Raw genomic sequence first — 25586 nt, 5'->3', positions numbered from 1 at the left:
ACAGTTAAACTACCTATACAGGGTGATTTTTTTCAATGTTTAGTGTAAGGATCTGGGAAAGTAGCATAGATACAAGAAAGCTTAAACGAGGAAAGATGTGCAGTTCTATGATCCTTATTAAATGTTACTTTTATTTTTTGAAAAAAAGTCATGGCTTACTAGATAATTGGAAAAATCCGAATTCGGACAATTCCTTCAGATGCGTGTAGCTCCGTTGCTATTTTACAAAAAAGTTTTATATTACAAAGGTCAGGTTTTTGCAGTGTTAATAAGACAGTGTCAAATTGTTCGTGCGCAACTGTGCACTTTGGTTTTCAAGTTATAACATAATATCATATCATAGTTAGCTATGAGTTAGAAAAATTTTTATTTTTTTGTGCTTTCCAACGATATATTTGGTATGGTTATTTTGAAAAATGGGAGAACTTTTATTACCTCAAAATTGATCTGCCCTGGTCTACAGGGTCGGAAAGTCCCCATGGTTCATCGGCCGTTACTTGAGAGCGATAAAGAAAGTAATAGAAATCTGTGCGATAGAGAAAGATGGCTATCATGAAGGCGTCTAATAGTCACCACCCATTTCGCCCTTGCACAAATAAGATCCACCTCCTATTTGTGGAAGGGCGAAATGGGCAGTGACTATTAGACGCCTTCATTATAGTCATCTTTCTCTATCGCACGGATTTCTATGACTTACTTTATCGCTCTCACGTAACGGCCGATGAACCATGGGGACTTCCCGACCCGGTATATGGTCTTGTAGGATTCGGGTCTGCTTGTTTGTTAAACAAAGTACTAAAACAAATCTAAAAAACAGGATTTTTTTTTAAATCTGTGTCTCGAAGTGATTTTTATCAATAGTCTTCATTTAGGTTTAGGTGCATTTGAAGGGAAGAGTTCATAATAAAAATGCTTGTACGTCTATCCTTTTAATGAAAAAATGGATGTAATATAATATAAACTTAATTACCTATTAATTAAAACACGCGTTGTACATGCAAAAGGCATTCGACATTTTAGGAGGCTTTCTTAGATAGACCTTTAAAAAAAACGTAGAGACATTCATGGATTCATGGTACAGTTAAATTACGAAATTTTTCGTATCAATTTCGTAAAAATATATAAACACCAACTCGTTAAAAATTAAATTTCATGTAAATTGCAAAATTGGGAAATATATTAGGGTGTTTTATTTTAAATAATCTAAGTTTGGTTTATAAAAAAACTTGAGGATCATAAGAATTGCCTAGAAATTAAAAAATATTTATCTCTTAAACGTGCCAAGATATCAGAAAGCAGTTTTACTATTTCGATTTTACTCGAAAATTAAAGCAACGATCTTAAAAGTATTTCTCGTGGGCCTTTTAGGGAAATAGAATGAACCCTTAGGAAATGTCGAATACCACCCTGTAAAAAGATAACATTTCATTACAGCCATCCTCTTTCCCCGCATGTTTGGATTAAGAACCGTACCCTTTCCTTCGCAACTAAATTTATGCCTGCCTTCATTTCTTCTATATCGGGTGGTGTCGAGGGTTTGGATTCTGTGGAATCTTCCTTTTTCTGAAAAATTACAAATAACGTCATCACAAAACAACGCTCAATTTCAATCGGTGTCGCATCTTTCATTTCTTCTAAAAACTTAGGTAAACTAAAAGGAGCAGTGTCGCATTTTAACTTCTCCAAATGGGAAATGAAATGTTTGTGGTAAAATTCAATCAAACCATCGAAATCGTCCTGTAGTACAGACAATTGAACGCTTGTGAAGAGAAAGAAGAACAGGTCTGTGGCTGGTGATTTATAGTCGCAGACTTGAAAGTCAATCATCTTGTTGCTAACAGGTACCTTGTTCTGAAATTTTATCATAGTATTATTTAACCACATGTCCCCGTGAGTTAGCGTTGCGAATGGTTCCTTTGCTGGTGCCTCTCGTGCTGCTCTTACTTTCTCGAAAATGTTTTTAGCTTTTGGTATCCATGGTATACATTTGTATGAATCTTGAAGGATCTCTAAGAACAGTAAGTTCATTTCATTTTTGAATGGCTTAGATTCATTACCGAATGGGGCCAAGTACGGTCTGATTTTCTCATCGAATACTTCTGGTTTCTTCAGCTTCAGAGCCAGTGGTATGGCATGGAAAGCTGCCAAGTCTTTGAGTATTAACTGGGCCGTCTCTAGGTCGAAGCCTACGTGGCGATCTACGCAATAATATTCTGAAAAAATGTTATTGATAAGTATACAATAAATGTAGGTATGTCAAAATGGAAGTAAATAATATTTATTTATAGAAAATTTTAAATAATTAGCGTTATACGGAATTTTATGGTAAATTATCATATTACAAAATTTATGTGTAATCTATAATGTTTAAATAGTAATTTGATCACACGATTTTTATTTGAATATGGTGCGAAGCAGTTTGCTCAATTTGATTTATAAATTTTATCATTAATAAACCTTCGAAGGAGTCAAGGTAATAAAAATTAAAGTTTTTTGACAAATTTTAAAGACGTATTTATTCCTTCCTTCTAAGAAAAAGTACCAAACAACTTTTAACTTCTTTAGTATATAGAATAAGGTAAATACACACTTCTCTCATCTCAAACATTTGCCAAATTTCAATATAACGTCAAATACTGAGTGGCGATATTGCAAGAAACAACTCTCTCTGAACTCGTCCCGCTTCCTCCGCTAGCAATATAATTTAATACATCTAGGATGTAATACAGGTCATTTTCTGTACTTTTTGGCCTCTAGGTCTCATGCAATTAGTAGCATTGTTTAGATCTCAGACATATCTTTTACTTGTGGAATTTTTCGTCTGAAGTAATAGCGCCCTGTGGTGCTATCAGAGCTTCAGAGTTTCGAAAGTATCTACTTCAAGTAATCGATATACCAATTATTGTAAATATAAGTACCTCGCATTAGATTAGATAATATGTTATTGTTACATTAATTTCAATGATTTTAGAAATATTAGAATGAATTGTGTTTGTTTTATGAAAAATTTACAAACGTTCTAAATAGGTTAAATATACTAGATAAGAGAATGTACAGGCTGTTGCTGTTACAAATTCGCTTGTCACTATAGACATATTGGAAACGGTAAGAGATACGAACTAGCTTAAATGGGGGGCAGTTACGTGATTCGTTTTCGAAATATTATAAAAAAAACTAGGTGGGTTTCACAGGATCTAACGATGCATAGAGTGTATGATAATTCAATAACCATAGAAATCTAAATAAAAAATTTAGATAAATTTGGAACGAATACATTGAAGATGAATTTTTCGAGACAAAACGTTTGAATCTTGTTAGGGCTGAGGCAGTACAGTATTGAGGGTCATAGAGGCTTACAAATAATGTAATGAAATTTCCAGGGCCGTATTTAAAATAACGAAATGTTACATATAAAAATTTATTATGCCATTCGATAGAGGGCAAAAGTTGCCATGAGAAAGTGTTCATCTTTTTTCAATATCATCTCGAACAAGGCTGAAATGAATAATGAAAACGGATTTCCAAAATTTCGATTTTTTTCAAATATTTTGAAAACTAAGCATGTTACCCTTGATTTTTTATTTCACTACATTTACCGATTTACATATCATTTAAAATACAATAGGTAAAGAGGTTTTATGTAACTTAAGTCTTAATGCATTTTTAAACTATATAGAGACAGATGTGTGTCGATTCCAATACCTCTTATTCATTTATCGTTTTTCCTTCTATGTTTATATTACACTAGTAATAATTGTACTTACAAAAATGTAACTCAACATACCTTTAAAGTTCAAATTTTCTAATATCAGCACCGCATTCTCATCCACAGTACCATTTTGTTCTCCCAGATTCAACCTAGCACCGTAAAGCTCTGGAAAACAGTCAATTACTTCATTAACACCATTCTCCCGTTGGAAATCTCGAAGTGTGGGTGCTATAACATTATACATAGCAATTTCGTTCTTGAAAGTCACTTGAATATTGAATACCTTTCTAGCAACTTCATGTTCAGGGATCATTTTTGCCACGGCATGTAGTTCCTCTTCCGTACCATCATTTTCGTCCTTCAGTGTTACGTCCAACTTCAACATTGTACTACCGTAGTTTTCTCCGGGACCAGTCAGGTTCGTAATCTTCTTGTCCGAAATTCTTTGACTTTTTTTAATGCATCCACTCAGCACTTCCTGTAAGTCTTCTATCGTGTGTTCGCCCATGATTATTTACGTGGGTACGTTTAAAATAAGTATTCTAAATTCCAGCTTAAATTTTCTATTACCAGTATGAATATTATTTGTTAGAAATATTAAATAGTAAGAGCACAGTTGTTGTGTTGCGTTTAAGTGTTACGTCTCGTGTGAAACTTGGTACTACATTCTTAATTACAAATAGGTAAGCCTTGAAAATGATAAGAATAAGTAGGGAAATATTTGATTAAATTATCCACTTTAATAGTGAGTGCATCTGTGACGGATACAATGAGTAATTTTGAAGTACATTAGTTAACAATAATTTATACTTATACAAAGTATATGATTACAAATTTCATCCCGTCGAAAAAAAGATAACTATGTCTGTACATGAGATTTTTGTGTTTTGTTTAGCAGTTTCGTAATAATAAAACTTTTATGAATTTGCTAAAAAATCGTGTCAGCGGTACAAATTACTCCTTTGAGTGTTGAATTTTCTTTTATATTAGCCTTTTATTTTAGTTTTCTTTTAATACCACACACACACACTTTTATTCTTTATTCCTAAAAGAAAACTTAACATTGCATTCTAACCTTATTGTCTTATTCCCTTTCAAGTTTCAACTACAGAACACAGAACTACGTTCTGCACTGAACATAGAACCAGGTAAGTTTAACACGCGCCATTATTCCATGGCTAGAAATTGGCCTCAATGATTTGGGATCGAGGGGGATTATCCCTCTTTATCCTGCCTCATCTCGTGTAGGCCTGGACAGCCTTCGTAGGNGCTAGAAATTGGCCTCAATGATTTGGGATCGAGGGGGATTATCCCTCTTTATCCTGCCTCATCTCGTGTAGGCCTGGACAGCCTTCGTAGATGGGCCCCATCCGTCGTCTACCCCGACCGCAATTGCGGCCGGTGTAGGCGCTTTGTGGGACCTCCTTTTGTTCTGGCTGGGCCCCGCTGGCTAGGGCCCTTTCTTCTGGCGCTCTTCTTGCTTGGCCGGCTCGTCTGTGTAAACCCCGGGGATGGTGTCATGTTTATGGTTGGGTACGGTAGTGCGGCAAGTTTAACATTAAGGTACGAGACAGGCAACTGCGGTCATTTTATTTTTCAGCTGGCTTTATTTCGACGCCCAGTTTTTATTCACATTTTACGTGAATGGTTTTTATTTATTTATTCTTCCAATTTATGAAGAATTTTTTTTTTGTTTATTTTGAAGAGAGCAATCAGCTTTGAAAGATACCTAATAATAATATTTGAAACATAAGTATTATTTTATTCTTCTTTTTATAGTTTATTTTTTAGGACCTTCTGCTTGGCGACGCCTCAAAAGCTAAGGCAAAGTTCAATTGGTCCCCTAAAGCTTCTTTTCCTGACTTGGTTAAGGATATGATGGAATCAGACATTGAACTGATGAAGAAAAATCCCATAGCCTAATTTTTTTAAATCTCTATATATTTTTTGCTACTATTATTTCACCTGTACATTTATTTTCATGTACATCTTATCTCATGACATAATTTTTTTAAAACTCTATCTTTTGTTACTCTACTTCACATGTACTTATATTTCATAGATACGTGGTACATTCCATTACTGTATATTCTTATATTCAAAGATAAGCATTTTTCAGACAGTAAAATTGTGCTCTCAACGTAGATAAACCTCGTATAGGAATATGCAATTTCTTTTGTATCTACACGGTGTTGAGATTCGAACCGGAACATCCCCGTCAAATTTGAGTGCGTTGTCCGATTTCGATGATTATTCTTTTACATACACACTGTCCTAAATCATCTACAAAACCAAATATCATAGTGATGGTGCCACACTACGAGGCTTGCTATGATTTTTTTTGAGAGGTGTTTTCTGTGAAATTATGAAACACTGCGAAATTTTCCATAAAAGCAAATCATAATATGATTTACTGAAATTTGAGAGGGGTGATCTGGATCAAATCTGAACACCCAATATTTAAGACATGCATATATAATATAAAAGTATTATGACATAGGAATTCTTTGTTACGTTTATGATATTGCAAATAAATGATTGTGTAAATAAATAATCATAGTTTTTGCGTTTTTAATGAAGGAGTACGGCAAGAGTCAGATCTTGACCCGATTTTCTTCTTGATTTATGTCAACGATTTACATTGTTGTGTGAATGATTCAGTTCTAACTATTCAATTTGTAGAATAGAATAGTACAAACCTCTCGAACCACATTCCTGTAATTGATGATGTAATAGAGTAGGTCCGTCCAGTTGAACTAATGATACAAAATATTTTCTTTCTATCTTAATAAATTTAAATTCTATTAAGACAAAAACCGTAATATTTAATCTAAGTGAAGCCGAAGATATACCAAATCCTGAGGTACAATTAAACTAGCTATATATTTTTTAGTTTACTTTATAGAATTTTATATTTAAATTTGTCAATTTCCTCAGTGTTTTATCTCTTACCTTTGTGTATTGTTTAATTATTTAATTTGTGTAAATACTTTGTATATTTTGGCGTCAATAAAGAAAACAGAGAATTCGGTTCTGTAAAGGGCCTTGGGCTATTTAAATGGGAAATATTTTATTGTCCACAGCTGTAGGTACATTCAGGCTGTTCTCCTGTTCCAGTGAGAGCTGGAAATTTACAATATGCGATTTTGTTCATTACTATAAGTAAAACAAATCTAAAAAACAGGATTTTTTTTAAATCTGTGTCTCGAAATGGTTTTCATTATAGTCCTCATTTAGGTTTAGGTGCATTTGAAGGGAAAAGGTGATAATAAAGATGTTTGTCCATCTATCCTTTTAATGAGAAAACGGATGTAATATAAATTTAATTACCTATTAATTAAAACACACGTTGTGCACAGAAAGGGCATTCGACATTTTTGGGGGCTTTCTTAAATAGGTCTTTCAAACAAAACCTATGGAACATTCATTTCAAGAAAAGTATCAATTTCGTAAAAAAATATTTAAACACCAAGTCGTTAAAAATTAAATTTCATGTAGATTTCAAAATTGGGAAATATATTGGGGTGTTTTATTCTAAATAATCTAAGTTTGGTTTATAAAAAAAAACTTGAGGATCATAAGAATGATCCAGAAATGAAAAATTCTGTATCTCCTAAACGTATCAAGATATCAAAATGTAATTTTCCTACTTCGATTTTACTTGAAAATTAAACCTTAGGAAACGTCGAATACCACCCTGTAAATAGACAACACTTCATTACAGCCATCCTCTTCTGCCGCATGTTTGGATTAAGAACCGTATCTTCTCCTTCGCAACCAAATTGATGCCTGCCTTCATTTTTTCCACATCGGGTGGTATCGAGGGATCGAATCCTGTGGAAGGTTCCTTTTCCCCAAAAATTATAAATAACGTCATCCCAAAACAATGTTCAACTTCAGTCGGCGTCGCAGCTTTCATTTCTTCTAAAAACTTAGGTAAACTAAAAGGAGCAGTGTCGCATTTCAACTTCTCCAAATGAGAAATGAAATGTTTGTGGTAAAATTCAATCAAACTATCGAAATCGTCCTGTAGTACAGACAACTGAACGCTTGTGAAGAGAAAGAAGAACAGGTCTGTGGCTGGTGATTTATAGTCGCAAACTTGAAAGTCAACCAACTTGTTGCTAACAGGTACCTTGTTCCGAAATTTTATCATAGTATTATTTACCCACATGTCCCCGTGAGTTAGTGTCGCGAATGGTTCCCTTGGTGGTGCATCTCGTGCTGCACCTACGTTGTTGAAAATGTTTTTAACTTTTGGTATCCATGGTATACATTTGTATGAATCTTGAAGGATCTCTAAGAACAGTGACTGGATTTCGTTTTCGAATGGCATAGGCGGGGGACGGAACGGGGCCAAGTACGGTCTGATTTTCTCATCGAATACTTCTGGTTTCTTCAGCTTCAGAGCAAGTGGTACGGCATGGAAAGCTGCCAAGTCTTTGAGTATTAACTGGGCCGTCTCTAGGTCGAAGCCTACGTGGCGATCTACGCATTGATACTCTGAAACAATGTTATTGAATAATACTTATTTATTTTTAGAACTTAAAATGTACGTCTTGTAAGATAGCTATATGTTAAGAAGTGGGATATTTCAACAGATCCGCCCTGGTCTATTAGTGATTGTTGAGAAACAAATGCGTCCACAACGTGTCACTGTTTGGAGCGGATTTTGAGCTGGAGACATCATCGGATCATCTCAGAAAATGCCGCTGGTCAGGCAATACCAATAATTAACGGTGCTCGCTATTGCAACATAACTAACTCCTGCATACTTTTTTTTTGTTGGAAAATACAAAGCACTTAATTCAATATCAGTGAACCTGTGCAGAACTTCAGAGTTTCGAAAGTACCTACGTCAACTAACCGTCATACCAATTACTGTTAATATAAGTACCTCGCGTTAGATTAGATATTGTTATACATTAATTTCGACGATTTTAGAAATATTTGAATGAATTGTCTTTGTTTTATGAAAAATTCACAAAACATTCTAAATAGCTTAAATATACTAGATAAGAGAATATATTTCACTACATTTACCGATTTACATATCGTTTCGAATACAATAGGTAAAGAGGTTTTATGTAACTTAAGTCTTACGCACGTTTAAACTATCTAGAGATAGACTTGTGTCGATTCCAACATATCTTTTTTATCATACTAGGAATAATTGTAACTGTACACTTCAAAAGTGGAACTCAACGTACCTTTGAAGTTCAAATTTTCTAAAATCAGCACCGCATTCTCATCCACAGTACCATTTTGTTCTCCCAGATTCAACCTAGCACCGTAAAACTCTGGAAAACAGTCAATTACTTTGTTAACACCGTTCTCTCGTTGGAAATCTCGAAGTGTGGGTGCTATGACATTATACATAGCAATTTCGTTCTTGAAAGTCACTTGAATATTGAACGCCTCTCTTGCGAATTCCTGTCCAGGAATCATCTTAGCCACAGCATGTAGTTCCTTTTCCGTACCATTTTCTTCCTTCAATGTAAGGTCCAACTTCAACATTATACTACCGTAGTTTTCTCCAGGAGCCGTCAGGTTCGTAATTTTCTTGTCCGAAATACTTTGGCTTTTCTTAATGTATTCACTTAGCACTTCCTGTAAGTTTTCTATCGTGTGTTCGGCCATGATTATTTTTTTAACTTAAATTTTTTGTTATCGGTGCGAATATTATTTATCAGAAATATTAAATAGTGAGAGCACAGTTGTTGCGTTGTGTTTAAGAGTTACCTCTCGAGTGAAACTTGATAATACCTTCTTAATTACAAATAAGCCTTCAATATGATAAGAATCCGTAGTGAAATATTTGATTCGATTATCCTCTTTAATTTATTATTGAGTATATCAATGATGGATGCAATGAATAATTTTTTGGAGAACGTTATTTAACAAATTCCATCGCGTTAAAAAAAATGATGGGTATGTCTGTACAATTGTGATTTTTGTGTGCTTTGTTTAGCAGCTTCGTAAAATAGTAAAATTTTTATGGATTTGCTAAAAAACGTGTCACCAGTACAAATTACTCCTCTTGCAAAGTCGTTTTGGTTGTTTGGATTTTGTCGTTTCTAAGGTGTTTATAAACAAAGCTACATAAAAGTGTCAATTTTGCTGGTTTTGAATTATTATTTCTAAATGAGCGATTTTCAAATAGAAAGTGCAGCAAATGTTGCCTACGAATATTTATTGCCTGAGAAGTCGAAAGTGCGCTACGGACGAGCATATACAGGGTCGGAAAGTCCCCATGGTTTATCGGCCGTTACGTGAGAACGATAAAGAAAGTCATAGAAATCCGTGCGATAGAGAAAGATGGCTATAATGAAGGCGTCTAATAGTCACCGCCCATTTCGCCCTTCCAGAAATAAGATCCACTTCTTATTTGTATAAGTTTTACGTTTTTAGTTATAATTAGACCTTGTAAGTAATACCGGTGTGAAGTTAGCAGATAAAAGATAGCGGACTTACTGAAAATACCCAAATATCCAAGAGCGAATATTAAACATAAAGAATTAAACACAAAGAATAGGGAATATAGGGTTAATATATATTGAAGGACCAGCCATTTGCACACCGTCTTGGGGTTGGAAAAACTACCTCTAAATAGAATAAAAATTAAAACTATTGATAGAAGTAAATCAACCCTGATAATCATGCGAGGTGAAGACGATATTTCCATATTGCCATAAAATACATGCTAAAAGTTCATCCATTCGCAGGTTTCCTGAATTTTGCAATGCATTAATCATAATTATTGAGTATCTTTACAAATTTGCTGGACAAAACAACATTTACATTTTCTGATGTCTGCATGTTTTCCATGATCTTTCAATGCAAATAATTAAAAGAAGTTGCTCTAGTATAGCTTTACGCGTCGTCACTTCTTGTGTGGATCTACTTGGTCTCTTGTCTATAAAACGCCAGTCTTAATATGATAAGTCTTTTCTTTATTCCAAAGGCCATTTAATTTAGTCAACTCAAATTTTGAGAAGGAATGGATGAAAGACGGTTATGCTAATAATAAGAAATGGAATATTATTAATTTATTTACAGAAACTGTAGCCCTGTAAATTACATGAAATCCAGGAAATTTTTTACTAATTAAAGCACATTGTACAGAGTGGACAGTTTTCCACTCCTTTCCTTATTTCCCGAAAGCAAGTCAAAAAATAGTTAAATACGGTATTTGATATTAACTTGATTCGTTTGAATTTGGAACAATAATTTTATTTATTAATTACGATATTCTTCAGAAAAAATGCATATGTGCCTTGTGCTGCACATCCTTTAAGGAGAATTTTTATACAAATTTCAAAAATTCAGAAATTGAAGGTTTTTTCATTAAAAAAATAAATGGAAGTCCGTACCACAAAAATATTTACTTCACCGGGTTGTTTCTAAAATAAGTAAATAAAAATATTTCATAATAAAAAACTTGTTGGGTATTATGAAAAATTGACAATAATGGAAAATGTTCTGTATTGTTCAGAGGAATCGAGATACAAGTAAGTGATTTCCATTTTTTCTTTAATTGAACTCGAAGCTGTCTAACTATTTTTTATTTCTTCGGGAAATATAGTAAACGCTCCAAAAATGTTGAATATCGCCCTATATATAAATTTTTAAAAGTGATAATTTTATTGTAGCCATCCTTTTGTGCCACATGTATGAATTAGATACCAGGCTTTTTCCTTCGCTTCTAGGATTATGTTTGCCTTAAGTTTTTCGTTTTCAAGCGGCACCTCAGGATCAAAATCTTGCGAAGAACCCCCCTTTCTCCCATATACTACAATGAGTAACATGATGATAGTCTGTAATAAGTAGAGTGACGCCGCTGATTTCATTTCTTCTAAAAACTTAGGTAAACTAAAAGGAGCAGTATCGCATTTCAACTTCTCCAAATGAGTAATGAAATGCTTGTGATAAAATTCGATCAAACCGTCGAAATTGTCTTGAAGCACCGACAGTTGAACGCTTGTGAAGAGAAAGAAGAACACGTCTATGGCTGGAGAATTGTAGTCGCAAATTTGAAAATCAACTAATTTGTGGCCAACTGGTAGGCGGTTCTGAAATTTTATCATGATATTATTTACCCACGTATCCCCATGAGTTATGGTTGAAAACGGCTCTCTTGGTGATATATTTTGACGTGTTTTATTGAGTTTAAAAATCTCTTTCACTTTTGGAATCCAAGGTATACATTTGTATGACTCCTGAAAGATCTCAATGAATGTCGAGTATAATTGTTCATCATGAGGCGAAGAAGGTCGTACGAATGGAGCCAGATACGGCTTGATTTTGCTTTCGAACACTTCTGGTTTTCTCAGTTTCAGAGCCAGTGGTATAGCATGGAAAGCTGCCAAGTCTTTGAGTATTAAGTGGGTCGTCTCTAGGTCGAAGCCTTTGTAGCGGTCTACGACTTGATATCCTAAAGGAAAAAAAGGAATGTATCTGAAATATTTTTATGCAAAATATACAAAGCAAACAAAATTACCAATCTAGAATATTGATATAACTAATTTAAGATAAAAAATAAGTGTTTCAGTTATTTTTTTTTGGAAAGTACAAACTAATAAATTCAATAAAGTTAAATGCGCAGAACTTCAACTGATTCATGAACTATTTACTTAATGCATTAAGTCAATTTAATAATATACTTTCATCAGATAGTATTGTTATGTGATAGCAATTAAAATGACGCAATTACATAAAAAAAAACTGATTTCAAGTAACAGCTCCTTCTCTTATCGAAGTAAAAGTTCAGCTGATATCAAAAACTCAAGTTTTTGGAGCATCTTCTATTACATTTATCTTTCTGTGCATTTAACTGTAATATAAATATCATTTTAAAGGCAAATCATGTTTTTACGGGAGATAATAAATATAGGCGTTCACAAAAAAAATGCTAGAGGGCAAGAGTAAATGCAGGCCATAGAAATTAATATATATTAATCCATATTTTATTTGGTGGTAGTAAATAAAATAAAAAGTAATTAAATTTTCTTATTTGCTGGCAAGTTTGTGCACTGAGCGCAAAAATTTGAAAGTGGATATTAAATACAAGAAAATTTAGTGTTTTAATTTACGATTTACTTTAATTTAATTTACTTTAATTTACGATTAAAACAGCACTCTAAATCCATAAGGTGTCCGAAAATGCCTAACCTAACATACCTTTAATGTTCAGATTTTCCAGTATAAGAACTGCATCCTCATTTACAGTGCCATTTTGTTCGTCTAGATTTATCCTAGCTCCGTAATATTCCGGGAAACAGTCAATTACTTGATTTATCCCGTTTTCCCTTTGGAAATCTCGAAGTGCGGGTGCTATGACATTATACATGGCAATTTCGTTCTTGAAAGTCACTTGGGTGTTGAACAGCGTTCTTTGGAACTCCGTAGCAGGAATCATTTTAGCCACAGCATGTAGTTCCTCTTCAGTACCATCATTTTCGTCCTTCAGTGTTACATCCAACTTTAACATTAAACTACCAAAGTTTTCTCCGGGAGCAGTCAAGTTAGTAATTTTCTTGTCTGCAATTCTTTGACTCTTTTTAATGCATCCACTTAGCACTTCCTGTAAGTTTTCTATCGTGTGTGCGCCCATGATTATTTTTTTAACTTAATTTTTTTGTTATCGGTGTAAATATTATTTGTTAGAAATATTAAATAGTCAGAGCACAGCTGGTGCGTTGTGTTTTAGTGTTACCTGGCGTGTGCAACTTGATACTACATTCTTAACTACGGATAAGCCTTTAAAATGATAAGATTCAGTAGGGAAATATTTGATGCAATTATCCACTTTAATTTATTATCGAGTACGTTAGTGACGGATACAATGGATAATTGTTTGAAGTACATTATTACAAATTCCATCGCGTTCAAAAAAAAAATGATGGGTATATCTGTACATTTGAGATTTTAGTGCGCTTTGTTTAACAGCTTCGCAAAATAATAAAATTTTTTTGGATTTTCTAAAAAACGTGTCCCCAGTACATATTACTCCTTTGCCGAATGAAACAGCCAACTGCGGTCATTTTACTTTTCAGCTGCATAGTATTTGCGATTCTCGAGACCGTGGTTATAGCATGCGCCAGAAGAAAGGGCCCTAGCCGGCGGGGCCCAGCCAGGACAAAAGGAGGTCCCACAAAGCGCCTACACCGGCCGCATTTGCGGTCGGGGTAGACGACGGATGGGGCCCACCTACGAAGGCTGTCCAGGCCTACACGAGATGAGGCAGGATAAAGAGGGATAATCCCCCTCGATCCCAAATCATTGAGGCCAATTTCTAGCCATGGAATAATGGCGCGCGGTTATAGCATATAATCACAAAAATGTATATTATCCTAGAAATTATTACTTAGTGACGCACTCACACACATGCGCATAAAAATGCTCATACCATAAAATTTTGATCTATTATACACTTAAAGTTTTCGATATACCAGCATTTGGTACATAGATAAATTCAGTCTCTATCAGGATGGCTCAGGATGTGCAAAAATTTTAAAAAATATCCAGTGGTACCATTTAAGCATTCCATTTTCAAGGACGTCAAAGGTGGGTATTTCTTCAGTCAATAAAGTTTTAGTCTCGAGGAAATAGATGCGCTTGGTAGAAAAATAGGTTATAAACACTAAAAAAATGCGGTATTGTTCAAATTCGTTCATTTTGTTTACTGACTGCCACATTTATTCGAACAATTATTCCAGAGTATCTCCCTAGGTGTTATAGACAATACTACGTATTTAAACATCTTCATAAGGAATAATCTTATGGGTTAAATTCAGGAGAACGAGGCGGCCAGACTATGGGCCCTTCTCGTCCAATTCATCTTCATTTATTCAATCAGTTTCTCACGTTTAATTGTTTCAAAAAACGTTTAATGGGACGTTTACAAAAAAAAATTACTGAATATTTTCTTGTTAATTTAATTTATCTATTTAGCAAGAACAGAAGAGTTTTCCAGGTTAGGGGTTGCTCGTCTCCTGGCATCGTTGTTAATCACGGGAGCAGGAATAAAGACAACAAAAAAAAAAAGAAAAGGGAAGAATAGGAAAAGGAATGGAAATCAAATAAAGGAAGTGGGTTAAAGTGGAGGAAAAAGTAAAATAGTAGAGTAAATACAAAACGAATTGGGTCGAAATGTAATAACGCGAATGAAATAATTGAAATAATAGATTCTGATAAAAAAAACTATCGGTAGACACTTTTTTGACGGTAAAGAGAACTTAGTAAAAATAAAGGACAAACATATAGGCACGTTAATGACTAGAACAATTTATGTTATAGTGCCGTCTAGAATGTTTAGAGTACTTATGAAGAAATAGCTTTAATTATGAAAAATTTCACGATTTACTGGGTATCGAAGAAACAAAAACAAAGAGAAAATGACATCCAAAGGATAGAATAGTACATATTTCTGATTAGAACCGACGAAACAGGAAACCCATCCACAACTACAAGTGAGGATTTAGTGCCGTATTTAAATGGAATCTTCAAAGTTGCTTGGAGGTCTGGCAAAAAGTAAAGGCAGGTTCAGTTTTGGAGGTCTAACTGAATCGTATCATTACAAAAAACCTTAATTCCTCAAAAATAAGTCAAATGTGGATGGACTGCAATACGTGTTAAGAGAAAAAATGAAAGAAGATGATAGAAAGAGATAGACAATAATCAGTGAAACATGAAGGATGAATAAAAGAAAAACACCTGCTAGAAATTTTTGAAAGAAAAGTTGCGAGAAAAATACATGGACGAAGGAAAGAGATTTTGAGGCTTTTTTTCGGGAAATAGAATGAACCCTAAGAAAATATCGAATACCTCCCTGTACATAATTTTTAAATAGGTAACATTTCATTACAGCCATCCTCTCATGCCGCTTGTATGGATTAGATTCCAGAATTTCTCCTTCGTAGTCAAGTTTATGCTTGCTTTTAATCTTTTCAGATCAAATGGTGCTGACGGATCGAATTCTGGGGAAGATAGCTTTTCCCCAAAAATTATAAATATAAAATTAAAACAATGCTCGACTTCAACTGGCGCCGCAGCTTTCATTTCTTCTAAAAACTTAGGTAAACTAAAAGGAGCAGTGTCGCATTTCAACTTCTCCAAATGGGAAACGAAGTGTGTGTGATAAAATTTAATCAAACCGTCGAAATCGTCCTGCAGTACAGATTGCTGAACATTTACGAAGAGAAAGAAGAACAGGTCTGTGGCTGGTGATTTATAGTCGCAGACTTGAAAGTCAACCATCTTGTTGCTAACAGGTACCTTGTTCTGAAATTTTATCATAGTATTATTTAACCACATGTCCCCGTGAGTTAGTGTCGCGAATGGTTCCTTTGGCGGTACATCTCGTGCTTCTCTTGCGTTCTTGAAAATGTCTCTGACTTTTGGTATCCAAGGTATACATTTGTATGACTCTTGAAGAGTCTCTATGAACACTGACTTGACTTCGTCCTCGAATGGCATAGGGTCAGGACGGAATGGAGCCAAGTACGGTCTGATTTTCTCATCGAATACTTCTGGTTTCTTCAGTTTCAGAGCCAGTGATATGGCATGGAAAGCTGCCAAGTCTTTGAGTATTAACTGGGTCGTCTCTAGGTCGAAGCCTACGTAGCGATCTACGCATCGATATCCTGAAAAATGTGACTGAATTAGGTTAATTAAGTAGGTGTCCAGTAAGTAGGTATGCCAAAAAGAAAATACATAATATTTATTTCTAGAAAATTTGACATTATTGGAAATATATGCAATTTTATGCCCACCTTATTGCATATTTTATGTGTAATCTATAACGTATAAATAATAATTTTATTGCACTATTTTCGTATCAATAATCTTAAGTCCCTCGAGAGTAGAAGGAAATCTGGTCACATTATATATTTGCACAAAATATAGAATGGTAATGTTGATTTGATAATCCCTCTTGTCTCTCATTAATACGTTTGAATGTACCAGCATATACTACTTGAATTTCTAGAACTTTCTATCTTGAACTTGCTTCAACGAACTATCAAATGAACTCTCCACTCCACAGAATTTGTTCTAATTACAATATCAAAACATTATTAAATCGATTGTTTTAGATATTATTTATATTGTGTTTGTTTCTTATTGTACTTATATACTCTGTAATGGCGCTCTGCTTGTTGAGTATTAATAAATAAATAAATAAATAAATAAATAAATATGATGCGAAGGAGTTTACTCGATTTGTTTTAATTTTGGGTTAAATTTTGGAAAGAGTCAAGGTAGTAATAATAAGAAAGATTTTTAAAAAAATTTAAAAATGTACCTACTTCATCTTCATAAAAAAAGTATCAAAGAAATTTTAACTTGTTTAACTCATTATTTAAAAAAAAATAGATATTTTAAAAATAACTACTCTTTTTTCTTTCATGTAACAAAAAATAAGTATCTACTTATGTTACTAAGTGGAATAACTGTATTTACTGCTACATCACGTAATAGCAGCTGCAAGTATTAGTAGCTCATGCTGTTGCTACTAATATTTTCAAGAGATGAAATTTGCGGTTATTGAAAGATTAAAAAAAACAGTAGAAAATATTTTTTCCTCAAAAACGCTCCTATTACGATGTCAAAAATTATTCGATATGTTATAAATGTAGAAGAAAAGAAAAAAATACATGAAAATACATTACATAGGAAATTTCTTTTTAGAAAATGAGTGACCTCTATTATTGAAATAGTGTAGTGACAATTCCTTTATTTTGAAATCTTCATGTCTTAAGTATGTGTTAATAATTAACTCCTGGGTAGTTATATATTTTTTTGGGAAATACAGCACTTAAAGGCCAATCATTATAGCTTTTTTTCGGGAAAAAAATACTATTAGAAGTTTCTCTGCGGAATATTGTTCAGAAACGTGTTATAAACAAAATATCAAAAAATCAACTCGAGACTAGTTGGGAAACTTTGTTAAAACAATGGTCAAAATTATGGAAAAGTAGTTTTTCGACTGGCGTAAAAAAACTGTTATTCATAGAGAAAAAAAGGTTTATACAAAAAAGGTAGGTATTAAATAAATCTGTAAAATAAGACAAGTCCGATTAAATTCCGATAATTTGTTTATGCGCAAGAGCTCAAAAATGGTCGAAATTGTCCGCTTTTTTCAATTGCTAATAATTAATGCAATTTTCATCGCAGACACTTGTAATTCAGGATTTTTGAAGCTTTTTGCACCCTTAATAAGTGGTAAAAATTTCAGCCCAAAAACTTCATTAGCTTGGCGTTGGCGGAATTTGTTATCTAAGAAGATGCTATTTTCAATTCATTTTTCCCAAGCTCACAGGCGTTGTAGGGTTTCGATCATTAGTTGTTTTTGTACCTAAATAGTTGTATTGACATATGCATTTACTGATAATTTAATTTTTCAAATTTAATTTGTTTAAAAATGACTGAAAAAATGTTAATATTTATTACATCGTTAAGCGCGCATGCTAAGCCTCGCCTTCCCCACTCGTTCGCTAGACCAAGTAATAGAACGCATCGCCGCTATCTTCTTTTTCGAAATTAAATAGTTGAATTCACCTTAATGTTAATGTAGGACATGAAAATATAGCTCTTAATGTATACTCTCTCCAAATTTCGGCTCTTAATATTAATAATTAAGGTCACTGCGATTAAATAAATAAAAAAAATTATCTCAGCTTCTAATCAACTTACAACAACGATTTTTTTTTAAATTCGAAGAAAACTAAAGTATAGAGGTTACTATTTTATTTTATAATAATTACCTATCTTAACAATTTAATAAATATTAACATTTTTTCAGTCATTTTTAAACAAATTAAATTTGAAAAACTAAATTCTCAGTAAATGCATATGTCAATACAACTATTTAGGTACAAAAACAACTAATGATCGAAACCCTACAACGCCTGTGAGCTTGGGAAAAATGAATTGAAAATAGCATCTTCTTAGATAACAAATTCCGCCAACGCCAAACCAATGAAGCTTTCGAGCTGAAATTTTTACCACTTATTAAGGGTGTAAAAAGCCTCAAAAATCCTGAATTACAAGTGTCTGCGATGAAAATTGCATTAATTATTAGCAATTGAAAAAAACGGCAATTTTCGACCATTTTTGAGCTCTTGTGCATAAACAAATTATCGGAATTTAATCGGACTTTTTTCATTTTATAGGCTTATTTAATACCTACCTTTTTTGTATAAACTTTTTTTCGCTATGAATAATAGCTTTTTTACGTGAGTCAAAAAACCACTTTTCCATAACTTTGACCACTGTTAAAACAAAGTTTCCCAACTAGCCTCGAGTTGATTTTTTGATATTTTATTTATAAAAGGTTTCCGAACAATATTCCGCAGAGAAACTTCTAATAGTATTTATTTCCCGAAACAGGCTCTTACATGTCTATAATGACTGGGCTATTAATTAAATATCAGTGAACTCGTGCAGAACTAAAAAGTACCTACTTCAGATAATCGACATACTGTAAATATAAGAACACTCGCATTAGATTAGATATATTCTTGTGTGCAATAGATAAAAGGGTATTATACGAGTATAACTTAAGTCTTACGCATGCTAAACTATAAAAATACACATGTGTCGCTTCCAACACATATTATTGGTTTATCGTTCTGCCTTATTCTATGTTTGTATCGTACTTACTAGGAATAACTGTAACTTACAAAAATGTTACTCAACATACTTTTAAAGTTCAAATTTTCTAATATCAGTACCGCATTCTCATCCACAGTACCATTTTGTTCTCCCAGATTTATCCTAGCACCGTAAAACTCTGGGAAACAGTCAATAACTTCGTTAACCCCGTTCTCCCGTTGAAAATCTCGCAGTGTGGGTGCTATGACATTATACATTGCCACTTCGTTCTTGAAAGTTACTTGAATATTGAATATCTTTCTTACAAATTCTTGTTCAGGGATCATTTTGGCTACGGCATGTAGTTCCTCTTCCGTACCATCACTTTCGTCCTTCAGTGTTACGTCCAACTTCAACATTATACTACCGTAATTATCTCCGGGAGCAGTCAGGTTCGTAATCTTCTTGTCCGAAATTCTTTGACCCTTTTTAATGTACCCACTTAGCACTTCCTGTAAGTTTTCTATCGTGTGTTCGCCCATGATTGTTTTTTTTTAATTTTCTGTTATCGGTGCAAATATTATTTTTTTAGAAACATTAAATGGTAAGAGTATAGTCTTACCTTTGTTGCGTTATGTTTAAGTGTCACCTCTCGTGTGAAATTTGATAATACATTCTTAATTACAAATAAGCCTTGAAAATGATAAGATTTTATTTTATTTTATTATCGAGTACAGCAATGACGTATACAATAAGTAATTTTGAAGTACCTACGTTATTTAATACTTATCCAAAGTAATTGGATACATATTCCATCTAGTGGAAAAAAATGATATGTATCTCGGTACATTTAAGATTTTTGTGTTCTTTGTTTAGCAGTTTCGTGAAATAATAAAATTTTTAGAACCTAAAATAAAAAACCTAACCTTAAAAAAATTAGAACTTAACATGTAATAGGAATGTAGCGTAACTAGCACATTCTATGAAATGTCTAAAAAATAATTAGACCAGCGTATTTGGCATCCTTAAAAACCCCGGAATAACAAAATTCGTAAAAATATTACTAACCGTTTGGAAATTTTCGTAAAAATTCTATTTAAAAATTTTTATTTTATCGATAGATGTTCATATGACAAAAAATTCTTATGTTTTGTTGTACTATCGCCCCCTGTATTCAAGGGAGGTCTTTCTAAAACACCCTGTATAACCTATTCCACTGACCACACCTACGAGGGTGGTCCCAGAAGTACCCGGCCTGACCTAGAGATGGCGGTAGTTGTTTGATATTAGAAAGTGAAAATGTTTCAAGTTTGATGACGCCATGCTGTTTAGTATTTGTTTGACAGCCATAAATAGTGAACGTTTTCACTGAATTTGTAAAAATGGAGAAAATTGGTCATCGTTATGTGATACAATACTTTTATTTGAAAGGCTTCAGCCCAACCAATAAAAAGCTGAACTACATTCTACTCTGGGTGAGTCTGCTCCTTCGTTTACAACAGTAAAATATTGGGTAGCAGAGTTTAAACAAGGCCGTACGAGCTGCCAAGACGAGCATCGCAGGGGTCGACCAAATGAGGTGACGACTCCAGAAATGGTGAAGAAAATCCACAAAGCGGTACTGGATGATCGTCGAGTGAAAGTGCGCGAGCTAGCTGACACAGTAGACATTTCAAAAAGTGCGGTACATCGTATATTATCTAAAAATTTGGACATGAGAAAGCTGTGTGCAAAATGGGTGCCGCGTTTGCTCACACTCGAGCAAAAACTGTCTCGTGAAGATGTTTCAATCGAGTGTTTAGCGAAGTCTCACAGCAACAAAGCAGAATTTTTGCGCCGTTTCATAACCATGGGTGAAACATGGGTCCATCACTTCACACCCGAAACAAAAGAACAATCAAAACAATGGCAAGGTCATGGCTTCGGTTTTTTGGGATGCGCGTTGGATAATTTTCATTGACTATCTTGAAAAAGGAAAAACTATCAACGGCGAGTATTATGCGAACTTATTGCAACGTTTGAGCGAAGAAATCAAGCAAAAACGGCCGCATTTGGCTAAGAAGAAAGGGTTGTTTCATCAAGACAATGACCAATTTTCTCCATTTTCACTGAAAACGTTCACTATTGATGGCTGTCAAACAAATAATAAACAACATGGCGTCTTCAAACTTGAAACATATGCTTTATAGATTGTGTGCTTTCTAATACAGTGATATTTTTCACACAACTACCGCCATCTCTAGGTCAGGCCGGGTACTTCTGGGACCACCCTCGTACTTCATCACCCATTTTCAATGGAGACAGAGCCCACAGAACATATCATCACGCCATCCGCACTCCAATACCCCTCCCCCAAAGGTTGAAGAGGATCAAGGCAGCGTGATATTATATTTGTGGGATCTATCTTCAGAAACGGGTATGGAGGAGAATCGGTGCAACAAATAAGAGGTGGCATGAAAACATAATAAATATAAATGAATCAAGGAAAATATGAATTAAATCTTTGGCTTGCAGCGTTGAATATTGCTCTATACAATTTCAATCTAGCCACCCTTTTCTGCCGCAAACATGGATTAAATACCATATTTTCTCCTTAGCGGCTGTGCTGATGTTCGCTTTCATTTTTTCTATGTCGGGTGGTGCTGAGAAGTTAAATTGTGTCGAAGGGCCTCCTTTTTTCCCAAAAACTATAAATGATATCATTCCGATACAATGTACTGTTTCAACTGGTGTCGCGGCTTTCATTTCTTCTAAAAACTTGGGTAAACCAAAAGGACCTGTGTCACATTTTAACTTCTCCAAATTGGAAACGAAGTGTTTATGATAAAATTCAATCAAATCGTCGAAATTGTTCTGAAGCACAGACAGTCGAACGCTTGAGAAGAGGAAGAAGAACAAGTCACCGGCTGGAGATTTATAGTCGCAAACTTGAAAGTCAAGTAATTTGTTGCTGACAGGCACGCCGTTTTCAAATTTTACCATAGTGTTATTTATCCAAGTATCCCCATGGGCTATGGTGGCGAACGGTTCTTTTGGCGGTGCTTCGAGTATTGTCTTTATGTTCTCGAAAATGTGTTCAACTTTTGATAACCAGGGCCTACATTTGTCTGATTCCTGAAGAATCTGAATGAACATTGAGTTGTGTTCTTTTTCGTCGGGCATATCGAATGGACGGAATCGTGCCAAATATGGTCTAATTTTTTTGTCGAAAACTTCTGGTTTCTTCAGCTTCAAAGCCAGTGGTATGGCATGGAAAGCTGCCAAGTCTTTGAGTATTAACTGGGCCGTCTCTAGGTCGAAACCTACAAAACGGTCTACAACCTGATATCCTGAAAGAAAAAAAAAAAAATTGTTAAAAATATGTTAATATACATTCTAAAAATTTAAAATCTTATGTACTTAATTTTAATAGCATGTAAATAACTTATTTAAACACGCCTTCTATTAAGGTATACAGCGTGATCAGTAAGGCACGACATTTCAGTTTGAAAGCAGGGGCGTCCGCGCGTGGGTTACCTAATGCGTTTATAATAAATAATTTTATGATATTGTGGAATGCTCACCCGGCTCAATATTAAAAATCTGGATAAGTTCTAGTAAATATCTGGAACACTACATATGTCTCCGCAGTAGAAAAAATATTCTTATATAACGAAAACGACTGTTCGATATAGTAATAGGCGCATATTTGAAGTAATCTCTAAAAGCAGTTAATGAATCCATGGGAGAGCTATTGCTATGAAGGTGCCTTAATCTGGAGAAATCTGGATTTTTTCTTAACACATTGTCAAACTTTCTCTGACGTAAACACTTTTCTCATCACTTAAGGCATATAGCACTGTTTGTATGTCATCTACTATTTACACTGATTCATCTAACGATAATGCATGATTTTGTAAGTTTTTTTTATAGCATCCGCAATTGAAATGTAATTGTTGTAAACTGTGCTTCAATTCGACTATCTTGATTTTTTTTTTCTCTTCCGAATAGCACCCTGCCGTACGTTAGTGAAAACCAACTAAAAATGTCGTGCCTTAGCGATCAGTTAATTTTGAGGCAAAAATCTGTCAACAAATATGAGCAAATTAATAAAATATTGTTAAAATTTTTTAATTTCATCATCAGTGGGCGCATTTGTTATAGTATTACAAAAAATCGCAAATATTTCTAAATGCCTTTCATACCGCACAAAATATTAAAAAAAAATGTCATGTTTACGAAATAAAAAATATATTATATAAATTTTCAATGAAATAATAATTTTTTTATCTTAAATGTACAACTATTCTGTAGATTTCACTGATTACATTATACAAAACATTTACTTTCCATTATCTTCAAGGTGACTTAAGATAATAATCAATAAAATATTTTGAAAAATTTTAGGCATATTATATAGCATTAATCACTTTTTTCTATTATCTGGCCCCTTATTTAACATGTAACATGTTCATTCGTATTTATCTATTATGCCCAGAATAATAATTTAACATTTACATTAGCTTAGAATTAACGCACAAACGTAAAGGTCAACATACCTTTAAAGTTTAGATTTTCCAATAAAAGAACAGCATTCTCATCAACGTCACCATTTTCTTCTCCCAGATTTATTCTAGCGCCGTAAAACTCTGGAAAACAGTTAATAACGTCATTCACACCATTTTCCCTTTGGAAATCTCGAAGTGTGGGTGCTATAACATTATACATTCCAATTTCGTTCTTGAAAGTCACTTGAATATTGAATGCCTTTCTTGCAAATTCATCAGAAGGAATCATCTTAGCCACAGCATGTAGTTCATCTTCAGTACCGTCATTTTCGTCCTTCAGTGTAACGTCCAACTTTAACATTATACTACCAAAGTTTTCCCCTGGAGCAGTTAAATTAGTAATGTTCTTCTCCGTAATTCTTTTATCCTTTTTAATGCATCCATTTAACACTTCTTCTAAGTTTTTTATCGTGTGTTCACCCATGACTACTTTCCTTAAGAACGTTTAAAATAAATATGAATTTAAATTATTATAACTATTAATACTTAATAAGCGTCGTTTTGTATCAGTCCCACTGTTCGTATGAAACTCGATACTATGTGCTTAACTATAAATAGACCTTGACCGGTATGAAGTTAGCAGATCAAAGATAGCAGCCAACTTACCGAGAATTACCCAAACATCCATGGGCGTACATATTAAAAATATTTGCGGGAATATTAAACATAAAGAGTTAAACACAAGGCGTAGGGACTATAGGATCTCTTAGACGGCCTGCAAATGTATGCGCTTTTAATATTTGTTTTATTATCGTACTGTCTCAGTTTAAATGATTGCCAGGGTGGCTATTCATTTTATTCAATTGTTTCTAACTCTTATGCGGTTTAAGGATAGGTTTGCAATCCTTAGACGGTTTGCAAATACATAAAATTTCACTCAATTTTACTCAGTAATATATCAAACTATTGCAACAGAAGTGAGTGAATTTTACACAAATCTTAGTTTCCCTCCTACACGCTATACACCACGCCACGAGATCACCTAATGGGGACGATGGAAATAGACAAAGACAACGCACGACAACCATAGAATGGGGTGGGGTCACTCAACATTTTGTACTCCGATATATGTACAAGTGTACCAAATACGAGTTTATGTGGAGAATTTTTTAATGGGTATACCTATATTTGAATGCAAATACTCAGTTTTAGTTCAAATTAATATTATCACAAATGAGTAAAATGACCAATATTGAGTGAAAATATACTCAATCAATTCAATCAATTGATTCCACTCACAACGATTTTTTTACAGTGTAGGTTACTAAACCTCCCAAACAGGTACCCCCATACTAGGATGATTTCATTTTGTTTTACATTTCCTTAAATATTTTTAATATGTACTCCCATGGATGTTTAGGGATTTTTGGTAAATTGTCTGTTATCTCTTAGCTGTGAACTTCACACCGGTGAAAATGATAACGTTTTGAGCGGCGACTCTTATCTGATAACATAAAAAACTGTTGATTCATTCAGTAGTACATTATACAGCAATAGTTTATCTAAAATAACACACTCTTTGTACGCAATGACTTGTTATAAATGTTAATTTAATTATCTTTGATTTTAGAAAGATTTTAAAATTTAAAAAGTCATATAGGTTAATATGCAACCTGCGCATTACTCATATTTCCCCGATTCTGGTATGTTTGAATTTTATGCAGGTCATCTGTGCTGAAAATGGCTCTAAAATGAGGGTTCAATATCCCGATTTATACAAATATATAAGGATTTAA

The 25586-nt window shown here is 33.8% G+C and overlaps 3 protein-coding genes across 3 annotated transcripts; all 3 read right to left on the bottom strand.

The window, feature by feature from the left end:
• Positions 1-1190: 1190 nt before the first annotated feature.
• On the bottom strand, positions 1191-19946 carry LOC108909832. Its single transcript, XM_018714259.1, has 9 exons — positions 19413-19946; positions 15576-16353; positions 13425-13444; positions 12890-13336; positions 11355-12143; positions 8920-9363; positions 7432-8212; positions 3785-4221; positions 1191-2213 (listed from the first exon to the last, which is right to left on the bottom strand). The coding sequence occupies exons 1-9, from the start codon at positions 19843-19845 to the stop codon at positions 1429-1431; spliced, it is 4914 nt and encodes a 1637-aa protein (XP_018569775.1). The 5' UTR covers positions 19846-19946; the 3' UTR covers positions 1191-1428.
• On the bottom strand, positions 6991-9445 carry LOC108909865. Its single transcript, XM_018714300.2, has 2 exons — positions 8920-9445; positions 6991-8212 (listed from the first exon to the last, which is right to left on the bottom strand). The coding sequence occupies exons 1-2, from the start codon at positions 9347-9349 to the stop codon at positions 7428-7430; spliced, it is 1215 nt and encodes a 404-aa protein (XP_018569816.1). The 5' UTR covers positions 9350-9445; the 3' UTR covers positions 6991-7427.
• A 510-nt stretch (positions 19947-20456) lies between the features above and the next one.
• LOC108909900 lies at positions 20457-24359 on the bottom strand. The gene is made up of 2 exons (XM_018714371.1): positions 23842-24359; positions 20457-22632 (listed from the first exon to the last, which is right to left on the bottom strand). The coding sequence occupies exons 1-2, from the start codon at positions 24272-24274 to the stop codon at positions 21842-21844; spliced, it is 1224 nt and encodes a 407-aa protein (XP_018569887.1). The 5' UTR covers positions 24275-24359; the 3' UTR covers positions 20457-21841.
• Positions 24360-25586: the final 1227 nt, after the last annotated feature.

This window comes from Anoplophora glabripennis, unplaced genomic scaffold (genome assembly GCF_000390285.2).
Source record: "Anoplophora glabripennis isolate ALB-LARVAE unplaced genomic scaffold, Agla_2.0 scaffold28, whole genome shotgun sequence".
NCBI lineage: Eukaryota > Metazoa > Arthropoda > Insecta > Coleoptera > Cerambycidae > Anoplophora > Anoplophora glabripennis.
This window is presented reverse-complemented; position numbering and strand designations above follow the sequence as displayed.